We start from the raw sequence: 17,326 nt of genomic DNA, 5'->3' as shown, positions 1-17,326 counted from the left end.
TAGAGTGGGATTCGAAGTTACCTAGTAGTATAAATAATTATCCCTAGGCTCAATTGCCAATGACTCGGTACTTATTGGTAGAGATACCTAGGTACCGAGGCAAGTAGAAATTTTATTATTTTATTATTTTATTTGTTGTTGTAATTTTAGATCTTTGTAGGCTGCAGGGTTACCCATGCAGTTACTACCTTTTCGATAATCTGTAAATTATCGCTTGTGATTCTATGGGCACTAGAAAATAACTAACTTGAATGGGAAGTGGCTGATAAGATAAAGCTTTAGCTGAGGTACCTGGATACTTCGCTCAAGTTCCCCGCCTCATTGGAGTCGGTGAAGTGAATTTTCCGACTTGGGGAGATGTGGGGCTGAATCTTTTAGAATTTCTGAATTTCGAGATTTGTACCGCTCAACAAGGCAGAACCCAACCAACTTGACAGCTTTATATCACGGCGCATACGGTCAGATATTACTGGGTCATCTGTGTGCTGGCAAGAAATAAATCAACACAGCACCAAAAGCTCTCCTGAGCTATAGAAGCAGGCAAAATGGCGATGAGTATGCGACTGAACCCCACCATGAAATAAATATTGACTTTTTACTAATATGCCACTTCAGATCTCGACCTCCAGAATGGTATGCTACGAACAAGATTTATGAAGGAATCTTGGATACTAACATTTTATTCTTACAGCCGCTGTTATGAAAGATGAGCAGGGGCGGCCCTTTATCGTTGTTCGAGAGTGAGTCCCTTTATTCTATAGACGACCAAGTCAAGGACTGGCTAACTAACCCCCCTTTTAGTCAAGGAAAGAAGAAGCGTCAGTATGGAAACGAAGCCGTAAAAAACCATATCCTCGCCGCCCGAACTGTTGCGAACATCGTCAAGACATCCTTAGGTCCCCGAGGTCTCGACAAGATCCTAATTTCGCCCGATGGAGATATCACGGTTACCAACGACGGTGCTACTATCCTGCAACAAATGGAAATCTCCAACCACGTAGCGAAGTTACTCGTCGAGCTTTCGAAATCCCAAGATGACGAGATTGGTGATGGTACAACAGGTGTCGTTGTTCTGGCCGGAGCTCTCTTAGAGCAAGCCGCCGAGCTCATAGACAAGGGAATCCATCCCATCCGAATAGCAGATGGTTACGACCAGGCCTGTGATATCGCCGTGGAGGAGTTGGATCGGATATCAGATACCATCGAGTTCAGCCGGGAAAACACAGAGAACCTCGTCAAGGTAGCCCGAACCAGTTTAGGCAGCAAGATCGTATCCAAGGCACACGATCAATTCTCCCATATCGCCGTGGACGCCGTTTTATCTGTTGCTGATCTGGAACGAAAAGACGTCGATTTCGAGTTGATCAAGGTAGATGGTAAGGTCGGTGGCGCACTAGAAGACAGTATTCTAGTCAAGGGTGTCATTGTCGACAAGGACTTTTCCCACCCACAAATGCCATCAGAAGTTCGAGATGCCAAAATCGCTATCCTCACATGTGCATTCGAGCCACCCAAGCCCAAAACCAAGCATAAGTTGGAAATCACATCAGTCGAGGAGTTCAAGAAGCTACAAAACTACGAGCGCGAGAAGTTTATCGAGATGATCCAGCAAATCAAGGACACTGGTGCTAACTTGGCTATTTGCCAATGGGGTTTTGATGACGAGGCGAACCACTTGTTATTACAGAACGAGTTACCCGCAGTACGATGGGTGGGAGGACCGGAGATCGAACTTATTGCTATTGCCACCAATGGTAGAATAGTACCCCGATTCGAGGATCTGAAGGCGGAGAAACTTGGCACAGCTGGTATAGTACGAGAGATGACTTTTGGTACTACGAGGGAGAAGATGCTTGTCATCGAGGAATGCGCTAACACTAGAGCTGTGACGGTGTTTGTTCGAGGAAGCAACAAGATGGTACGTACACCAACAATACCTTATCCATTGTGGTGATTACTAATTTCCCACTAGATCATTGATGAAGCCCGACGATCACTCCATGATGCTCTATGCGTGGTCCGTAACCTAGTGCGAGACAACCGCGTCGTATACGGTGGCGGTGCCGCTGAGATCGCCTGCTCGCTGGCTGTCGAAGACGCTGCAGTGAAGACACCCGGTCTAGAGCAATACGCCATGCGTGCGTTCGCCGAGGCCCTCGACGCAGTCCCCATGGCTTTAGCCGAGAACAGCGGTCTAAACCCCATCGCTACACTCGCCGAGGTCAAGTCGCAACAAGTCAAGGCTGGTGCGGCCGATCGCGGTAAACTTGGTGTTGACTGCATGAACCGTGGCAGTAACGACATGAAGCAAGCCTTCGTCATCGACCCTCTAATCGGCAAGCGCCAGCAACTGATGTTGGCTACCCAACTGTGCCGTATGGTGCTTAAGGTCAACAATGTTATTGTTAGCGGAACTGGGGATCAGGACTTTTAGATAGGTCAGGTTACTTGATGTGACAGGGAGTTTAATCGGTTCGTGCCTACCGTATCGTTGACGAATCTGTCATAAAAGAAGGTCTCGTTGCGGATGTAGATAGGTAGTGCTAGATGAATGACAGAATGGGTGGATGGACTTGTAAGGTCATCAAAAGAAAAAAATCAAGATACCTCATATTAGACTGTTCGGACAAGAAAAAAGTGTCGCCAGGAACATTATGCGTCTACTAGAAATATCCAAATTTCTATATGCCAAATCGTGAATATATATCTCTAGTATAATCTAGATATAATGTTTTCGTAAACACATGTATATTGAAATAAGACCTATGCGTAGTATATTTCAAAACCAATAAAGACCGCTCCCTAACTTTTATTGTTGCACGCACGAACGCTAAAGTGGCAGATTCATACTATAACGATATTGAGTGAAATCCCCTCGCGCCCATCCATATAGGTCGGTAGGTGGGTAGAAGACAGGGAAAGGAAGCGGGTAGATGGATGGTTGTGTGTGCGCGAGGGGAAGAAAAAAGATAAAAAAAACCAGACGAGTTCGTCCTCCCTTAAATCCTAACCCAGCTTTATTTTGCTCTCTGGGCAAACGCATCGATTAATTGACGAGTGGTCTAGAGGCGACGAGTATTCTCATCTTACTCCCCTCTTCAACTATATGAAACCGTGTGGCTCGTCCACCTGTTCTCTTTTTAAAATATCTCGCGGGGTTCATTCCCTATTTAATATATCCTTCATTGAGGCCGATCTTTTCGCATTCTCGGCTTATTTGTTGTTTTATTTTGCTCTTCGTGAACCCCGTAACTTCGGTGACTCTGACACTCTTAAATTTCCCTGTTCTTCTTCCTTGCTTATAACCCCCATCCCCTACCACTTCTCTCTACTCACCCACCCCCTTTTTCTTATTTACGCAAATCCGAATCCTTGCGCATTCTCCAATGCCATCGCTAGTCGTTCTCTTAGAACGTCTTTATCGCGATACTCTGGTAGGAGTAATGTACCATAGCATGTATACGCAGTGGGTAAATGCCCACCTTCCCCTTCCTCACCATTCCTCTGTATCACAAATTGCACATTCGCCATACCTCCGACGGGCACACGATCACTGGCCGTCACGAACTCGAGCAGTTTGTGGCGCATACGGTCGTCGTAGCGCTTTACAATGGACCAGAAGTCACGAACAGTCCTGTGCGATGCATCCCAGCCCACATATCGCGCTGCGCGGCGCAGTTCTGAAATATCGATTTCTTGCGTACCTTCAACAAGGTTTTGTAGTAGAGATGGTGTTAGGAGTTGGAGGGACTTTGGGTGGAGACAGGCGCGGAAACCACGTGCGAAAGCGGTGAATTGAGGTGACACAGAGACATCTGTGAGATACCGGATGTAGTCGCTAACATATGCGTTCCGGTTATCACCTGTCACAAGTGGCGCATTGTCTGGGTTGGCGGCGGAGAGAGGAGGGGAGCTAGGTCGGCCCGAAAATTGTGGCCATGAGGTTCGTCGTTCGGGGTGCATCTCGCGGGAGATGGGCTTGCCGAACATAGATGTAGAGAATTCGTAGGTGAGAACAAAGACATCTTCTACAGAACCGTCCTTTTCGTTCCATTCTAGAAGGTTGGTGAGTCCATTAGCTAGATCCGGCCACCCATCTGCGATGTGATGGAGTTCGGTAACGGGTTCGCCGAGTAACTTTCGGTATAGGGCTTTTGGAAAGGTGATGGGTAGAGTGAGTCCATTGTAGACGGCTAATGACATGAGCAAGCCGACAAGTTCAAATTTCCATTCTGGCTGCACGGAGCCAGGCTGAAACCATGTCATCCTTGTCCTATCATCGATGGCGAAGGCGCCGTAGTCTGGGTTCAGAGCATCCGAAATTGCAAGGCGGAAGAATTCCTGCTGCACTCCGCCACTGTCGAAGCCCTCCTCTCCAGAGTCCTCGCCAAGGTGAACTTTTAAGGGCCTCAACAACTCTCGCTCCTCACGTCGCCAAAGCTGATCAAAAGCATCCCTCAATGCGTTCTTGCGGCTGATATCCAATATCAAGTACTTAGCCGAGGGAACCTTTAGCAGATCTTGAAGTACATTCTTCTGGTGTTGCTCTGTGATAAGACTATCGGGTCGAACGATAGCGGCGATTCGTTCTTGTAAAGAGCTGGATTCTTCATAGGCGCGGCTCATTCTTGAAAAATTAATAGCTCGGAAATATGAGACTAAAGATGTAGGGTTAAAAATGAACGGGTAATCTAAGAGATGGACATTCTGCCTAGTCGAGGTGAATGATAGCCAAGACACTGGCATCTGCATGGGATCAAGTCGATCGCCGAAGTATTCAGAACGAAATGGTACATCGCCCAAGAGAAGAGATTGTCGCTTCTGGTCTATTTTAACGTTAGTGAAATTATCACCATAATTATATAATAGGAATACTCACACATAGCCGTCATCAGCAAGAGAGCACCGCCAAATGGGCCATCTCCAGAAACATCAGGTTTCCCCTCCCATTCATGAAGCATCACTGCTCTCGCCCAATCTAGGAGTAAAATTGGAACCCTCTTTTCATGCATACTTCGCTCGCTTTTCGAAAAACTTAACACCGACTGTGTTGATGATTCTAGATGAGAGAGTAGTATCTCCAAAACATCTGGCTCTTTAACCCTATCATCCGCGTCCAAGTCGAGCTCAATTAGTTCATCGAAATGCCGCCGTGTCGGAATTACCCTAAGTAACCGCCTCGCCAATCGAAGAGCCATGTCGTCTGTGAAAGCATCCTCATACTGCAGACATAACGGAATAGGTTGCCTTGCGAGAGCACCGCTGCCTGTGAGTGATAATCCATGCGCCCTAATACGAGACATGTCATGTAATTGTCTCGAATCAGTCACTAACGGAGCTGCTGCTACCAGAGCGTGGAAGCATACTGACATGAGTGACGCTGCTTCCATATTTGTGAATGACTTCTGATGCCCCGGAAATACCTTTGAAGTAGGCGATCTCATAGATTGCAGGGTTTTCGGCGGTGCGAAAAGGCCAGCTAAAGCAATCCATAGGCTGTCGAACACGAGGTTGGGCGCTACTCTTGTTAAGCGTAACATGCAGTACCACAGAGTTTGTGAGTCGATTACACCACTAGAGCTAGTAAATGAATCCAGTAAAGCTTCAGGATCGCTGAGGACATGGAATATACTCTGTTCGGCGAACAGTTTCCACTGGAGCTTCATATCCTGGGGGTATGGGGCTTTGCTTTTTTGTTTCCTCCTCCATGACTTGAGCCGACTTGATGATCGCTTAACAGACCCACAGACAGTGGTCGGTTCTAAGAGATGCTTCTCACAGGTGGAATCGTCCTGGAGAATATCGCATATAAAATTGATGGCTTGGATACTTAGGCGCGACAATGATTGAGGTAAGTAGCTATCGAGCTCGGATATCGACTCTAACTTGTCAGCACCTACTAGAGTACCATGATTTTCATCTGACGCATCCAGTGATTTCGTGGTTTCTGCACTACTCGATGTCTCTTCGCCACTAGCGCCGTCCACCTGATAATAATGCTCATCAACATGGGAGCAAGGACTTGCTGGTTCTAGGTCCTCCTTTTCAAACATGGTATGTCCATTTTGTTTTATTTGTGGCGTAGCTCGTGTTATAACAGGAGCAGGCCGAACAAGTCCTTTGGGTACCTTTTCGCATTGCGTATTGTGAATGCTTGGTGATTTAGGTCCTGTCTCATCCACAATTGACTCGACGAATGGCTCGGTTAAAGCCCTAGGCTGTGATTTTGAGACCGAGGACGTACGAATACGGGCGCTTGAATTTCTCCTTTGATGTGATAGACCTTGAAAGGTCGAATTCGTTGCCGACTGGTGTTCGGAATGTGCCTGCTGGTGGAATCCGTTGACTTCGCTTTTCGGAGTGAGACGCGATGTAGCGAACCGGGGAAGGGCCGGGGTATCCTTGACACTATCTATACTCTCCAAATCGCGAATTAATGAAGTAGACTGTGGACTAGTCCGCCCACCGCATTCGCCTGAGCGAGACGAAACTGCTCGAGATTCCTCCGTGGTATCCTGATTTTCATCAATTACTGCAATTTTGTCTGACATGAACTCCATGTTATTCGGCGTCAACCATTCTAGCATCTTGAAAGCAACAGTCCCAAAGACATTAGCGGCAAACGAGCGATAATCCTTGACCATAGACTTTTCGGTGATCTGTATTTCATGGCGAGTATCCGGTGGTGACGATGCCGCTTCATTCCGTAGTGCTTCATCCTCAACCTGCCCATTCCGACTCTGACTGCTTCGCCTAGGACTCGTGTGTGTAGATGTTTGGCGACCCGGGCTCCTTGCATGTCCCTTCCTTAATGTCACCAGACCCCCATTGCCTTTAGCGGATGCAATCCTAACCCCTGGGCCTGTATAAACAGAGTCGACCGTATCGCTGGAAGATGTATATTTTGGGCCGAACATTAAGGACTTCGCGCCATCGCTTGGACCAGCTGGGGGATAGAGATAGGGACATAGTCGGCTGTCGGCGTCGTCTTGGCTTGCTAGGAACACGGCTAAAGTTCTCGCGCTGGTTATGTTATAACGTCGAACGGGCGCCTTACCAGCTAGTCGTTTCCGACAGCTAAAGCATGAGGAGGTCGTACACGCCTTGAAGTTACAACCATATTGTAGTTGATCGATGAATCTGTAGGAAGTTAGGTGACGTTCTTTAGCCGGTACGGCTGAGCTTAGGCAATTGAAAAACCTACTTCTCGATTAGGAGTTGAAGATCATGCCGGCGACTAGCGTGATAGACGGCATAAACCTTCTTAGGATTCTCGACGTTGACTACAAGATCTTTTATCTCAGATGGCGCATCAAGCGGTAGCCGCGGGAAAGGGACCTGTTCCCAAAGTGCTGCTAAGATATCATTTTCGAGACTGTGATGGCTAGGACCATGGTCCGCCGGCCGGTTGACTTCTCGCGTCATGACATAGGGTGCAAATGTTGCCCCCGTGTCGGAGCTAGATGTAGACTCCCACCCAGATCCGCTCGTATCAGTAGGTGTAGTTATCCTGAAACTATCGGAATAATAAAGGCGATTCGAATTGGAAAGTCGTCGCGTGGCTGAAGACCCAAGTCGATCGGAGGTAACAAGCGCCGAGATGATAGGAGCAGGAATGACGGAGGTCGCGGAAAGGTGACGGTGATTTCAGGGTACGTCTTAGGTCTTAAGTTTGTCGATACGGCGAGAAAAAAAAATCAGATGAGGGCAATAGATAAAATAGATAGGTAGTTGGAGTAGTGTAGTATCTACTGAGTACAGAGGGAACGACTCGAGCCGCAAGCCGCACGCCGCATGCAATGAAATCCAATCCAGTCCCAAGCAACTGCCAAGCCCAGAAAATGGCCCTATGAATCTTCAAGGCTGAGTTTAAGGGCGCATAAGGCCGAGATGTAAGGTAGTTGCGTAGGTGTCTAGGTGCATAACACGCCTGCATAGGTACCTCGATGCATTATACATTCAACCCCCTGTCTTTCTTATTCTTAGCGTCATTCAGTGGATGCACATTACAGCTGTAGGGCGGATCCCGCGCATACTACACGTATTGACCTCTCCTAACCCCACGACCAATCCCACCCAACCAATTAATGAACGTGTAAGCACCTACTTAAGTAAGCTACCTAGGTACCTTATATAATCCAGTTCGTTACGTAAGCAATCTATTTCTATGACTTTGAAAGTTATCGATAATTATAATTCCTCTCGCATGAATGGTATTTGAATTGACTCTTTTCTGAAACAAAACAAGATGTTTAAGGGGTTTGGTGTACATGAGTATAAAGTTTCGACTAAGGCCCTACAGGAATTGCTTCCTGCTAAAAACGAGAAAAAGGGAAGTGAAATCTACCAAGTGCTTACTTAATCCACACATGCTTGTAATACCTGAGATAATGCATAGATTGATTGTATTGTACATGCTATCCAACCAATACCTTAGCCCTGATGAATGTACCGCATGTAACCCGCGATAGTTCTAGAACTGACGTATGAGTGAGCTAAAAAATTGTTTTCATTCGGCAAAGACTAAATAGTAAGGCACGAGGGTAAAAATAAACCCCACCAAACGCCACTAGATTCCAACCAAGAATTTCGACGATTATCGATTATTTCAGCAACTCTGATCAATTCCATTTTCCCAAACTCCGGCGTGCAACGGCTCGTGACAAATCAGTCCGACCGCATACCATTATTCATTCTTACAATCCTACCTTACACTTGGATTGTCCACTTGCGCATCAAACCCTTTTTTCTCTTCTCTTTTTTTGCCATCCGGCGATTTAGATACACATTTAGATTTTGTCGTCACAAAAATCCGAAATTCTTCACACTAGTGGGCTCTGATTATCCAGATAAAGCCTCACTCAACCCCTCCCCCTCATCCTTCCACCTGCCCTACGCCGTTTAGACCACCTAGATCTACGACTAACGAACTTTGTCAACCCGGTTCTTCCGCCATTGACATATTCCGAGCTTTGGGAGAAACACAAATCTCTTCCCTACCTTAATTTTACATCCATTAAAACTGACCCACAAGATCTCTATCTGCGGACTAAAAGTTCAATCATGGCTACTGTCGCGGGTAGTAGACCTTCGGGCGCCGCCCTGCATTCCCAGCAGGATCCTGCGCCGTCTTCTCATCAGTTCACCTGTAACACATGTCAAGTGGCTTTTCGCTTCGCCGACACTCAAAAAGGTCATATGAAAAGTGACTGGCAGTAAGTCATGTTTCACCCTTGTCTCTCTTTGTTTTCTTCGTCTTATATCGGGTATTGATCTAACATGTGATCGTCTCTACTACGTATAGTCGATATAATCTCAAACGTCGTGTTGCGTCGCTTCCTCCGATTTCGTCTGAAATATTCACCGAAAAGGTTCTTCAAGCCCGGGCTGCTACCAGCGCTGAGGCAGATCGTGCTGGATTTCAACAGGTTTGCGATGTCTGCCAACGAACATACTACAGCGAGAACTCGTTCCGAAATCACATTTCGAGTCAGAAACACAAGGTGAAAGAGGCGGCATCACAACGTCAAGGATCAACCCAAGATGATGCCAGCTCTGTTATGAGCTCTGCCTTCTCTCTTGAACCTGTCCCTGCGAAAACGGAAGTCGACTCTGATGCCGAAGATGAGTTTAATGAGGTAGTTGAAGGTCTCCAGAAGACCAACTTATCAGACCGTCAATCTCCGGTAAAGCGACCGTCAAACCCCCATCCTTCCGCTGAAGCTCAGCACAAAAGGGAACACACTGTTTCGGAGGATGCTACAGAAACATCTGCTGAAGCTACTTCAAGCACATCAACGCCGGTTCCGAATTTGTCGCTCAAATCGTGCTTGTTCTGCAACTATGATTCGCCGACTATCCCCCTGAATGTCGTCCACATGGAACGTATTCATAGCATGTTCATTCCCGAAAAGCAATACTTAGTCGACCTTGAAGGACTTATCGGAGCATTACAACAACGGATCCAAGAATTCCATGAATGTCTATACTGCGGAAAGCTCAAGAATACCGCTCTCGCCGTGCAAACACACATGCGCGACAAGGGTCACTGCAAGATTCCCTACACTTCCGAGGATGAGCAGGTCGATATCGGTGACTACTACGACTTCCGAAGCACGTACTCAGATGGCGAAGACTCGGATGATGAGTCGGTTGAGGATGGTAAGCCCAACGGAGGAGCTAAGCTCGGGGCTAGACGATCAGCTAGAGCAATTGGCGAGGATGGAGATGAGATTATGGAGGAGGATGGCTGGGAGACGGATAGCTCCACTTCATCGTGCAAATCCGAAGACCTTGGTGCTATTCCAGTTGACAACCACTACCGTCAAGTTGAGCGACTCGACAAGCACCCCCACCACTCATCTCATGATCCCCGGCACCACCATCAAATGGATGGATGGCATTCGCATGCCCATAAGCATCGCGCTATTTTCTACGATGACACCGAGCTACATCTTCCATCAGGCCGTTCAGTCGGTCACCGGTCTTTGGCTAAGTATTATCGCCAGAACCTCAACGGTTATCCGACAGCAGAGGAACGTGCCGAAAGACAAGCGATCGAGGGAGCATCACCCTCGGGGGATGAGATGGAAGTTGATGATGCTGAGGACGGTAAGCGGCAAGTTGTACGACGCCAAGAGCGTGGACGCAACGGCGCCGTTATAAGCCGAGCAAATGGTGGAACTGGTATGTTGGGAGTTTCGGACCAGAAGAAGAGAGAAGTGGATCGTGCCGAGCAGAGAAGTCGGAAGCAGGAGCACAAGGCGGCAAGGCAGAAGGAGTGGGCCCTAAACAAACAGGCGAACCACCAGAAGTACTACAACTACCAGATCTTGTAAAGAAGCTATTCACGATATTCGCGAGAAACCTGGTCATTAGGCGCGAACCAAATACTAAAGTATTGGTACCGGCTTATTACACTGCCTCTCGGTCGAGAGTCGAGTTCGCAATATCGGCTTGATCGGTAATAAGAAGCATGCTATTGCTAATAGAGAAAGAAGAAATGAAAAAAGTTTTGCGATTTAATTGGATGTGTCGAATCATAGGTGATAAACCCTGGAACTCTCCGAAGTACAGTACCTATTGCTTTTACGCTAGCACGGACAGAGTGTCGGGTAGAAGCCCTTTAGACAATGCGACGTCGGTATCGGCCGAGATAACGTTAGATATATCTAGTTTCTATGATGATTCGACTAATCCCGCCTGTCTACCCCAAGGTGCTTACCCCAGGTATGTATCTTCCTAACCAAATTTAGGAAAGATAATACTTTGGTCCAACGGAATTACGTAAGGGGCATAATCTTGATTATTAGAATTATGATTACATCTACCGTATTAGCTCTAGGTTCCGGTCAGCCAGGTACCTAACTTTAAATTTTACCAACTTACAACATCAAAATCGTCACCATCATCAATTCTACATATTCTCTCTTTACAAACCTACCAATTCCTCCTTGCGTCTACTTATTTACTTCTACTACGTAAGTGATTATCTATCTCCATAGATTTAATTCTAGACGAAGCACGTGGGAGATCTCTCGACCCGGCCTATCGGACAGGAGAGGGGTTGTATTTTCAGCTAGGTTCGGTCCCGCGCAATTGGAACAGCGCTGCGCCTCTTATTGGACCATCCGACCCGTTTGCTACTATGGGATCCTTTCAATTAGGATCGCCGACCAGGGATGATGAGGCACATGTGTTTATCTATTTCACTGATAGGTTAATCCATCACAACGCGTGGTCAGCTCATAATACCTATAAGAATCCAGCTTTAGTAGCTCACGTCAAGCTTCGCAGTCCCGTCACTTGGCATTCCACTCGTTACCGCTAGGTCCCGTCTTTAGGTAGCAGATCTAAGGCGAAAAGAAGAAGACCAGATCAAGATGCAGCTGGTCAACTCTGTCGCTCTCGTGTCAGCTCTACTGGTTCACTCCGGTAGGGCTGCCGCTGACGATAACGCTTTCGTTACGGCCGCGCCTCACGCCGGATCAGCTATTTCGGATTCGTACCCTCCCAAAGGCAGTATGTACTACCCGATTTGCTACTTAATCTATTATCCGATCTACGTCTTTGTATCTATGCCTTAGTTTATCTATCATTCATATAATTGCTCGTGGTTAGTAGATACGATCGACCACTGACAAAGAAGCAAACTAGCCTCCGTCGACTCCGCCCTCTTCCCACCCGAGTCCGAGGTCGGCTTCCCTGGTCCGACCGCAACGGGTGCGCAACCCGCAGCCATTCAGACAGCCGCGTTGTACCCAGGTAACCAAGGACCGACGAATCAATTCCCTCTAGTCGCACCCCAGCCGCACGGTCATAGCGAGTCCGCCGACAAGTTCGACATTACTAAGTATTGGGGTAACTTGTCGCCGTGGTATTCTTTATCCTCCGCCGACTACGGTTTGCCCGATACCAGCCCGCTGGCCCCCGAGGGCTGCAGCGTCACGCAGGTGCATATCCTATACCGCCATGGTGCGAGATATCCGACCACCGGTGCCGCGCCGGCCCAATTCGCGTCCAAGATTGCGAACGCGACGCAAGAAGGACTACAAGTGAGCGGCGACCTAGCTTTCCTAGCCGACTGGACCTATAAGTTGGGTGGTGAGCTCCTTACCCCCTTCGGTAGGAGTCAAGAGTTCCTCCTCGGCGTACAGCACCGTCAGCTTTACGGCCATCTCCTAAACAACTTTACCGAAGCCGGTGCCATCCCCGTCTTCCGAACCGAGTCTCAAGATCGCATGGTCAAGACCGCCCAAAACTTTGCGGCCGGCTTCTTTGGTGTGCCTGAATTCTTGGATGAGGTAAACATCGAAATCCTTGTTGAGGCGGCAGGTGTGAACAACTCCGGTGCACCTTATGAGGTTTGCACCAATTCCAATGTCAACAGTCGAGGAAGTATTGGAAGTGCTTTGGCGTCTAAATTTGCCAACAATGCTTTCAACGCTACCCTCGATCGCCTAAACTCGCAAGTAAGTTTGCACCCGATCCACGCGACGAGAAAAAAATCATTAACAGTACCTAGATCTCTGGTCTTAGCTTTACGCCAACTGATGCTATTGCGATGCTTCAACTTTGCTCTTATGAAACGAACGCGCTGGGTTACTCTGCATTTTGTGAACTTTTCAGTCAGGAAGACTTCCTGAATTACGAGTATTACTTCGACCTGGTATGTTCATTATGGTTTCATTTCCATCCCGCCCTCTCCCTTTATATCGGGCTAACATTCCTAAGTCGTTCTACTACAATAACGGACCCGGCTCTCCCGTTGCCGCTGCTCAAGGAAAGGCTTATCTACAGGAATTTGTCGCTCGCTTCACGGGAGAATTCCCCGAAGCCTGGTCGGCCTTGAACGAGACCTATGATAACTCGGAAACCTACTTCCCTCTCAACCAGTCCATCTACGCTGATGCAACCCACGAGGTAGTAGTTTTGGACACCTTAACCGCATTCAACCTAACAGCACTGTTCAACGGACCGCCGCTGAGCGCCACTGAAAACCGAAGACAAAACAGCTTTTCGGCCAGTAAGCTCGTGCCATTCGGAACACATTTCGTCGTTCAAGTCCTTGAGTGCCCTGCCTACCAACCCACCAAGCAAGCCAGGTTCCTTGTGTAAGTTCTCTTATCCATTTTAATCAATATCTCGAAAAGGGAATCTAATTAATTTCACTAGAAACGACGCGGTCATCCCCATCGCGGACTCTTACTCTGGCTGCTCAGCTGATCCTCACGGTCTCTGCTCATTCGAAAACGTTGTTTCGGTTCTCAAGGACCGTATCAATGAAATCGACTTCGACTACGACTGCTTTGCCAACTACACCACCGAGGCTGGCATTGATTACAATGGTAGAGCGCCTCGGAGTTAGGAAGACGAGTCGCAGGCGTTTAGTCTGCAGAGCGGAGTGGCCGGTGCAATGGTGAAAGCTTTTATGGTCTTGGGTAGTATCATCGTGATAGCGTATCGAATGTAGTAAAATCTGTCTTAGTAACTTTTTGAAGCTGGGAAGTTTGAATAAAAGTTATTACGTCGCGTTAATCTGTGTTTTGGAATAGAACAGTGCCTCGAATTAGCAGGCACTTTAGGTACCTGGTCAGGCTACACAATCCAATCACTGGAGGGCTTTGAAAGGAGCCCACGTGCGACTGCATTGGGCCATAACTTGGACGGAGTAACCGTGTGGCCGGCGGCATGCAAGCCATTCGTGCTAGGAGTGTGGAAAAGTCCGGATGCCTCACTTTCCCCTCTCGTCTACGGGAGCTTGAGAGTATCCGACTTCTACGGCTTCCTTTCGAAAGTGGGCGTGATTGCCGTTTGCGTATATGGTGATAGAGTGAACTAGCCTCCCTTACATCATTTTCTTGTGATATGTTAAGGGGGTGACCTAATTGCTGTATTGGGGATGCGCACAATCACCTCCCTATCTGCCCCGATGGTGGGAAAATACCTCGGTAGATATTCGCTGAGCCATGGAACTTTTAGTTCTTGGTTTTTCATCCCTTGCATGTTGGGTCTTCTGCAGGCGGTTCTAGCGCTTCATCTAGTACTGGCGCAAGGACTACATGTGCCTAAGTATCACCTTAAAGTAAGCTGTGTTAATAGGGATTTCGAGACGAGGAATTTCTTGAAGCCATCAAGTCTGTCTTAATAAAATAATATAGGTGTATAAATTTTCCACGAATAATCCTCAATTTGGACTAGCCTCCGGAGCTCGATGGTCTATGAACTGCTTATTGACATTCTCGTTATAACACATCGCCGAATTACAAATCTAATGTTATAGTGCATTCTATTTTCTATTTTTTGGATTTTGTTGTGTCTGTTGGACGTTTCTGTCGGTAACATGGAGTTGGTACTGTCTCTTATGCGTCGGAACACCGTGCTACATTCATAAATCAACAGATACGTATACCTATGGGGACGGTATTAAGTATGGCAGAATTCTGTCGTCTCTTAGGATGTAAGCCCTTCGTTTTCATGCACTTCTTTCTGTTCACACCAATACAGCAACAGTGGCGACGACGCGGTACGAGCATACATATCCTTTAGAAAATCAGGAGGAAGTAAAGCGATTCAGCAACCAGCATCAAGTTATTAAAGATGCCATGGGGCTCGCGAAATTTGCGAAGAGTGAGTTGGCGCTTTGTATAATCATATCTCTATCAAATATCCTTCTCCAAACGGTGTTAACGTGATCACTAGCTCTACCTCCTAATAAAACAAAACTCTACACTGGGTTCCGATTTAGAAGGGGAGCTTATGAAGGTAGGAGCAGTGTATCCGTTGCGGATTGTGTGGTTGTCTAAGTTTATGTAATTTAGACATTGTTGAGGTGAAATCAGGGAGTTGTTTTCAGGCGTAGGTATTGCCCAAGGGCAACGATACGATGATCTCGTCACTCGTTGCTGGAGTGTGGATGGTATCCTGACTTTAGCTACGAACGCAAACAATGTTGTTGTCATGAACGATCTGACATGTTATCCAGTTAACAACATTGTTCATCTGTCTATATAGTCCACTCTTTTTCCTTTGCTAATTCTGGATCTCAGAGTACTGCATCAACACACATTATCATAGTCACTTTATTACAAACCTTTAAACATCACAATATCGCCGAAGTTGAACTGTTTTAGTCACTTATTACAAATCACCCAACAATCACAATGGCTCCCCCACAATTGACATACGACCCCTACGAGGTCCTAGGAGTAAGCCGCGACGCTGATGCTAGAACCATCAGGTCTAAGTACCATAGGCTTTCTCTTCAAAACCACCCTGACAGGGCTGGCCCTTCGGGTCACGCACACTTTGTCCAGATCCAAGGAGCGTACGAGTTACTATCTAACCAGTATGCTAGGGCAGAGTATGACAGGACACATAGAGCAGCCCCGCGTACTTATGAAAACCGCGGCACGAGTACACGGCACGATGCAAGCCACAACAGAAGCTCACAGTATCGCAACAGTGGTAGCCAAACTTCGCAGAATTATCAAAGCTTCAGTGAACGCTCGCGACGCGGTGAAAGCTACAATGGAAGTTCGCGACACCATGAGAGCAGTGGTAGGGATTCGCGATATGAGGAAGGTGGTAGTAGGAGCAGGCCTTACAGTCAAAGCTACAGTCAGAACTCGTACTCAGCCTACGACGGAAACCATGGCAGAGACCCGAGGTACGATGAGAGCCACAGCAGGAGTTCGCGACACAGTCAAAGCTACAGCAGAGATCCGCGATACGACGAAGTTAGTAGCAGCCGCCACAGAGACTCTCAGTGCGACGTAGGTCATTGCACAAGCTCACGACATAGTACAAGCCACCACAGAGATTCGCAGTACGATGAAGGTCACAGAAGACAATCAAGGTACGACGAAGGCGAATATGAATCTGAGAGGCCACGTAGGAGGAGGGTAAGGGATTCATTCGAGTTTACGATTGACGAAGAACAGCTTGAGGAGTTAATGTCGTTTCTACATGTCAGGTAAAGGGGGAGTTCGGATGGAGATCGCCGAGAAGGAGAAGGGCAATAACAGGATGAGTAAACCGTGTTAAGCTACTCAGCCTCAAAAAACATACACGCGCGTAGGTAGGTACATTTCGTTTCGTATTTCGTAAACACAGTAATAGGGTTTGTTTAGACATGGGTTAGGTAATATAGACTTGGGTTTAAACAATCTCGTCAGGATGAACAGTGAAATTATGGGGAGGTCTCTCCCTGGCCCAATCTTGCACTACAATGACCGTAAAGTTCCGCGGCGTGATAGGTTGGCTATCTCCGTCAGTATATACTCATCTCTCGATATGTACGATGAATGAGACTGTAAAACATACTCTTCGGGATGAAACAAATAGGTAATGGCAATGTGTACCTGTATGTCTTGAACGGGAAGTACCCTCGCTAGCACGGCAGCATCAGGGGCACCGCCTTCGACTTTGTCCAAGCTGCATACTGTAAGGTTTGAGCTAAGGGGACTACCGTCTGCGGTCCCTTCGCAATGGGCGAAGAAGGGTGGTATGTGTGTCGAAACTTCACCGTACCTGGGCCCGGACACGTTGAAGTCTTAGGCAAATATTAGCGTGGATTTTCGGTTCAACAAGGTAAAAGAAATAATAAAAAATAGGGAAATGCCTACTGAACCATCCTGTAACCGGAGCTGTAGGGTTACCGTGAGACTCTCCAGCTTGCCACTTCAAGACCTCCCACACATATGCTATAGTTGTGTCCCTAGGCACTCCAGCGGCAACCGAAGTCGCTAGAGCAAGAATTGATAGTAATTGCATCCTGATAGTTTTTTTAGTATCTGTTTAAAGATACAAGAAATAATTTGTCTCC

The 17,326-nt window shown here is 47.4% G+C and overlaps 9 protein-coding genes across 9 annotated transcripts; 6 read left to right on the top strand and 3 right to left on the bottom strand.

Annotated features, from left to right (window-relative positions):
• The first annotated feature begins 80 nt into the window (after positions 1-80).
• Positions 81-2,701, top strand: F4822DRAFT_406242 (chaperonin Cpn60/TCP-1 family). Its single transcript, XM_051458381.1, has 6 exons — positions 81-99; positions 260-555; positions 616-633; positions 692-740; positions 802-1,918; positions 1,973-2,701. Exons 2-6 carry the CDS (start codon positions 546-548, stop codon positions 2,432-2,434), a joined length of 1,656 nt encoding a protein of 551 aa, XP_051313148.1. The 5' UTR covers positions 81-99; positions 260-545; the 3' UTR covers positions 2,435-2,701.
• Positions 2,702-3,315, bottom strand: F4822DRAFT_406241 (uncharacterized protein). Its single transcript, XM_051458380.1, has one exon. It carries the CDS (start codon positions 3,041-3,043, stop codon positions 2,831-2,833), a length of 213 nt encoding a protein of 70 aa, XP_051313147.1. The 5' UTR covers positions 3,044-3,315; the 3' UTR covers positions 2,702-2,830.
• A 23-nt stretch (positions 3,316-3,338) lies between these two features.
• Positions 3,339-7,545, bottom strand: F4822DRAFT_280336 (uncharacterized protein). Its single transcript, XM_051454868.1, has 3 exons — positions 7,205-7,545; positions 4,880-7,140; positions 3,339-4,826 (listed from the first exon to the last, which is right to left on the bottom strand). The coding sequence occupies exons 1-3, from the start codon at positions 7,423-7,425 to the stop codon at positions 3,355-3,357; spliced, it is 3,954 nt and encodes a 1,317-aa protein (XP_051313146.1). The 5' UTR covers positions 7,426-7,545; the 3' UTR covers positions 3,339-3,354.
• Positions 7,546-8,503: 958 nt separating this feature from the next.
• Positions 8,504-11,344, top strand: F4822DRAFT_280265 (C2H2 type zinc-finger-domain-containing protein). Its single transcript, XM_051454864.1, has 2 exons — positions 8,504-9,215; positions 9,305-11,344. The coding sequence occupies exons 1-2, from the start codon at positions 9,064-9,066 to the stop codon at positions 10,836-10,838; spliced, it is 1,686 nt and encodes a 561-aa protein (XP_051313145.1). The 5' UTR covers positions 8,504-9,063; the 3' UTR covers positions 10,839-11,344.
• Position 11,345: 1 nt separating this feature from the next.
• Positions 11,346-13,950, top strand: F4822DRAFT_280278 (phosphoglycerate mutase-like protein). The gene is made up of 5 exons (XM_051454867.1): positions 11,346-12,021; positions 12,157-12,971; positions 13,025-13,168; positions 13,234-13,613; positions 13,675-13,950. Exons 1-5 carry the CDS (start codon positions 11,883-11,885, stop codon positions 13,865-13,867), a joined length of 1,671 nt encoding a protein of 556 aa, XP_051313144.1. The 5' UTR covers positions 11,346-11,882; the 3' UTR covers positions 13,868-13,950.
• Positions 13,951-14,301: 351 nt separating this feature from the next.
• F4822DRAFT_280268 (uncharacterized protein) lies at positions 14,302-14,780 on the top strand. Its single transcript, XM_051454865.1, has one exon. The coding sequence runs from the start codon at positions 14,402-14,404 to the stop codon at positions 14,645-14,647; it is 246 nt and encodes an 81-aa protein (XP_051313143.1). The 5' UTR covers positions 14,302-14,401; the 3' UTR covers positions 14,648-14,780.
• F4822DRAFT_280269 (uncharacterized protein) lies at positions 14,781-15,396 on the top strand. Its single transcript, XM_051454866.1, has 3 exons — positions 14,781-14,959; positions 15,007-15,129; positions 15,202-15,396. The coding sequence occupies exons 1-3, from the start codon at positions 14,914-14,916 to the stop codon at positions 15,303-15,305; spliced, it is 273 nt and encodes a 90-aa protein (XP_051313142.1). The 5' UTR covers positions 14,781-14,913; the 3' UTR covers positions 15,306-15,396.
• Positions 15,397-15,662: 266 nt separating this feature from the next.
• On the top strand, positions 15,663-16,478 carry F4822DRAFT_430119 (uncharacterized protein; the record flags this gene model as incomplete). Its single annotated transcript, XM_051461228.1, has 1 exon — positions 15,663-16,478. One exon carries the CDS (start codon positions 15,663-15,665, stop codon positions 16,476-16,478), a length of 816 nt encoding a protein of 271 aa, XP_051313141.1.
• On the bottom strand, positions 16,398-17,315 carry F4822DRAFT_406230 (uncharacterized protein). The gene is made up of 3 exons (XM_051458378.1): positions 17,127-17,315; positions 16,825-17,053; positions 16,398-16,762 (listed from the first exon to the last, which is right to left on the bottom strand). The coding sequence occupies exons 1-3, from the start codon at positions 17,272-17,274 to the stop codon at positions 16,660-16,662; spliced, it is 480 nt and encodes a 159-aa protein (XP_051313140.1). The 5' UTR covers positions 17,275-17,315; the 3' UTR covers positions 16,398-16,659.
• Positions 17,316-17,326: the final 11 nt, after the last annotated feature.

Source organism: Hypoxylon trugodes, assembly GCF_022578975.1.
Source record: "Hypoxylon trugodes strain CBS 135444 unplaced genomic scaffold F4822scaffold_6, whole genome shotgun sequence".
Taxonomy (NCBI): Eukaryota; Fungi; Ascomycota; class Sordariomycetes; order Xylariales; family Hypoxylaceae; genus Hypoxylon; species Hypoxylon trugodes.
The sequence above is the reverse complement of the archived record's forward strand: the minus strand, read 5'-3'. Positions and strand labels throughout refer to the sequence as shown.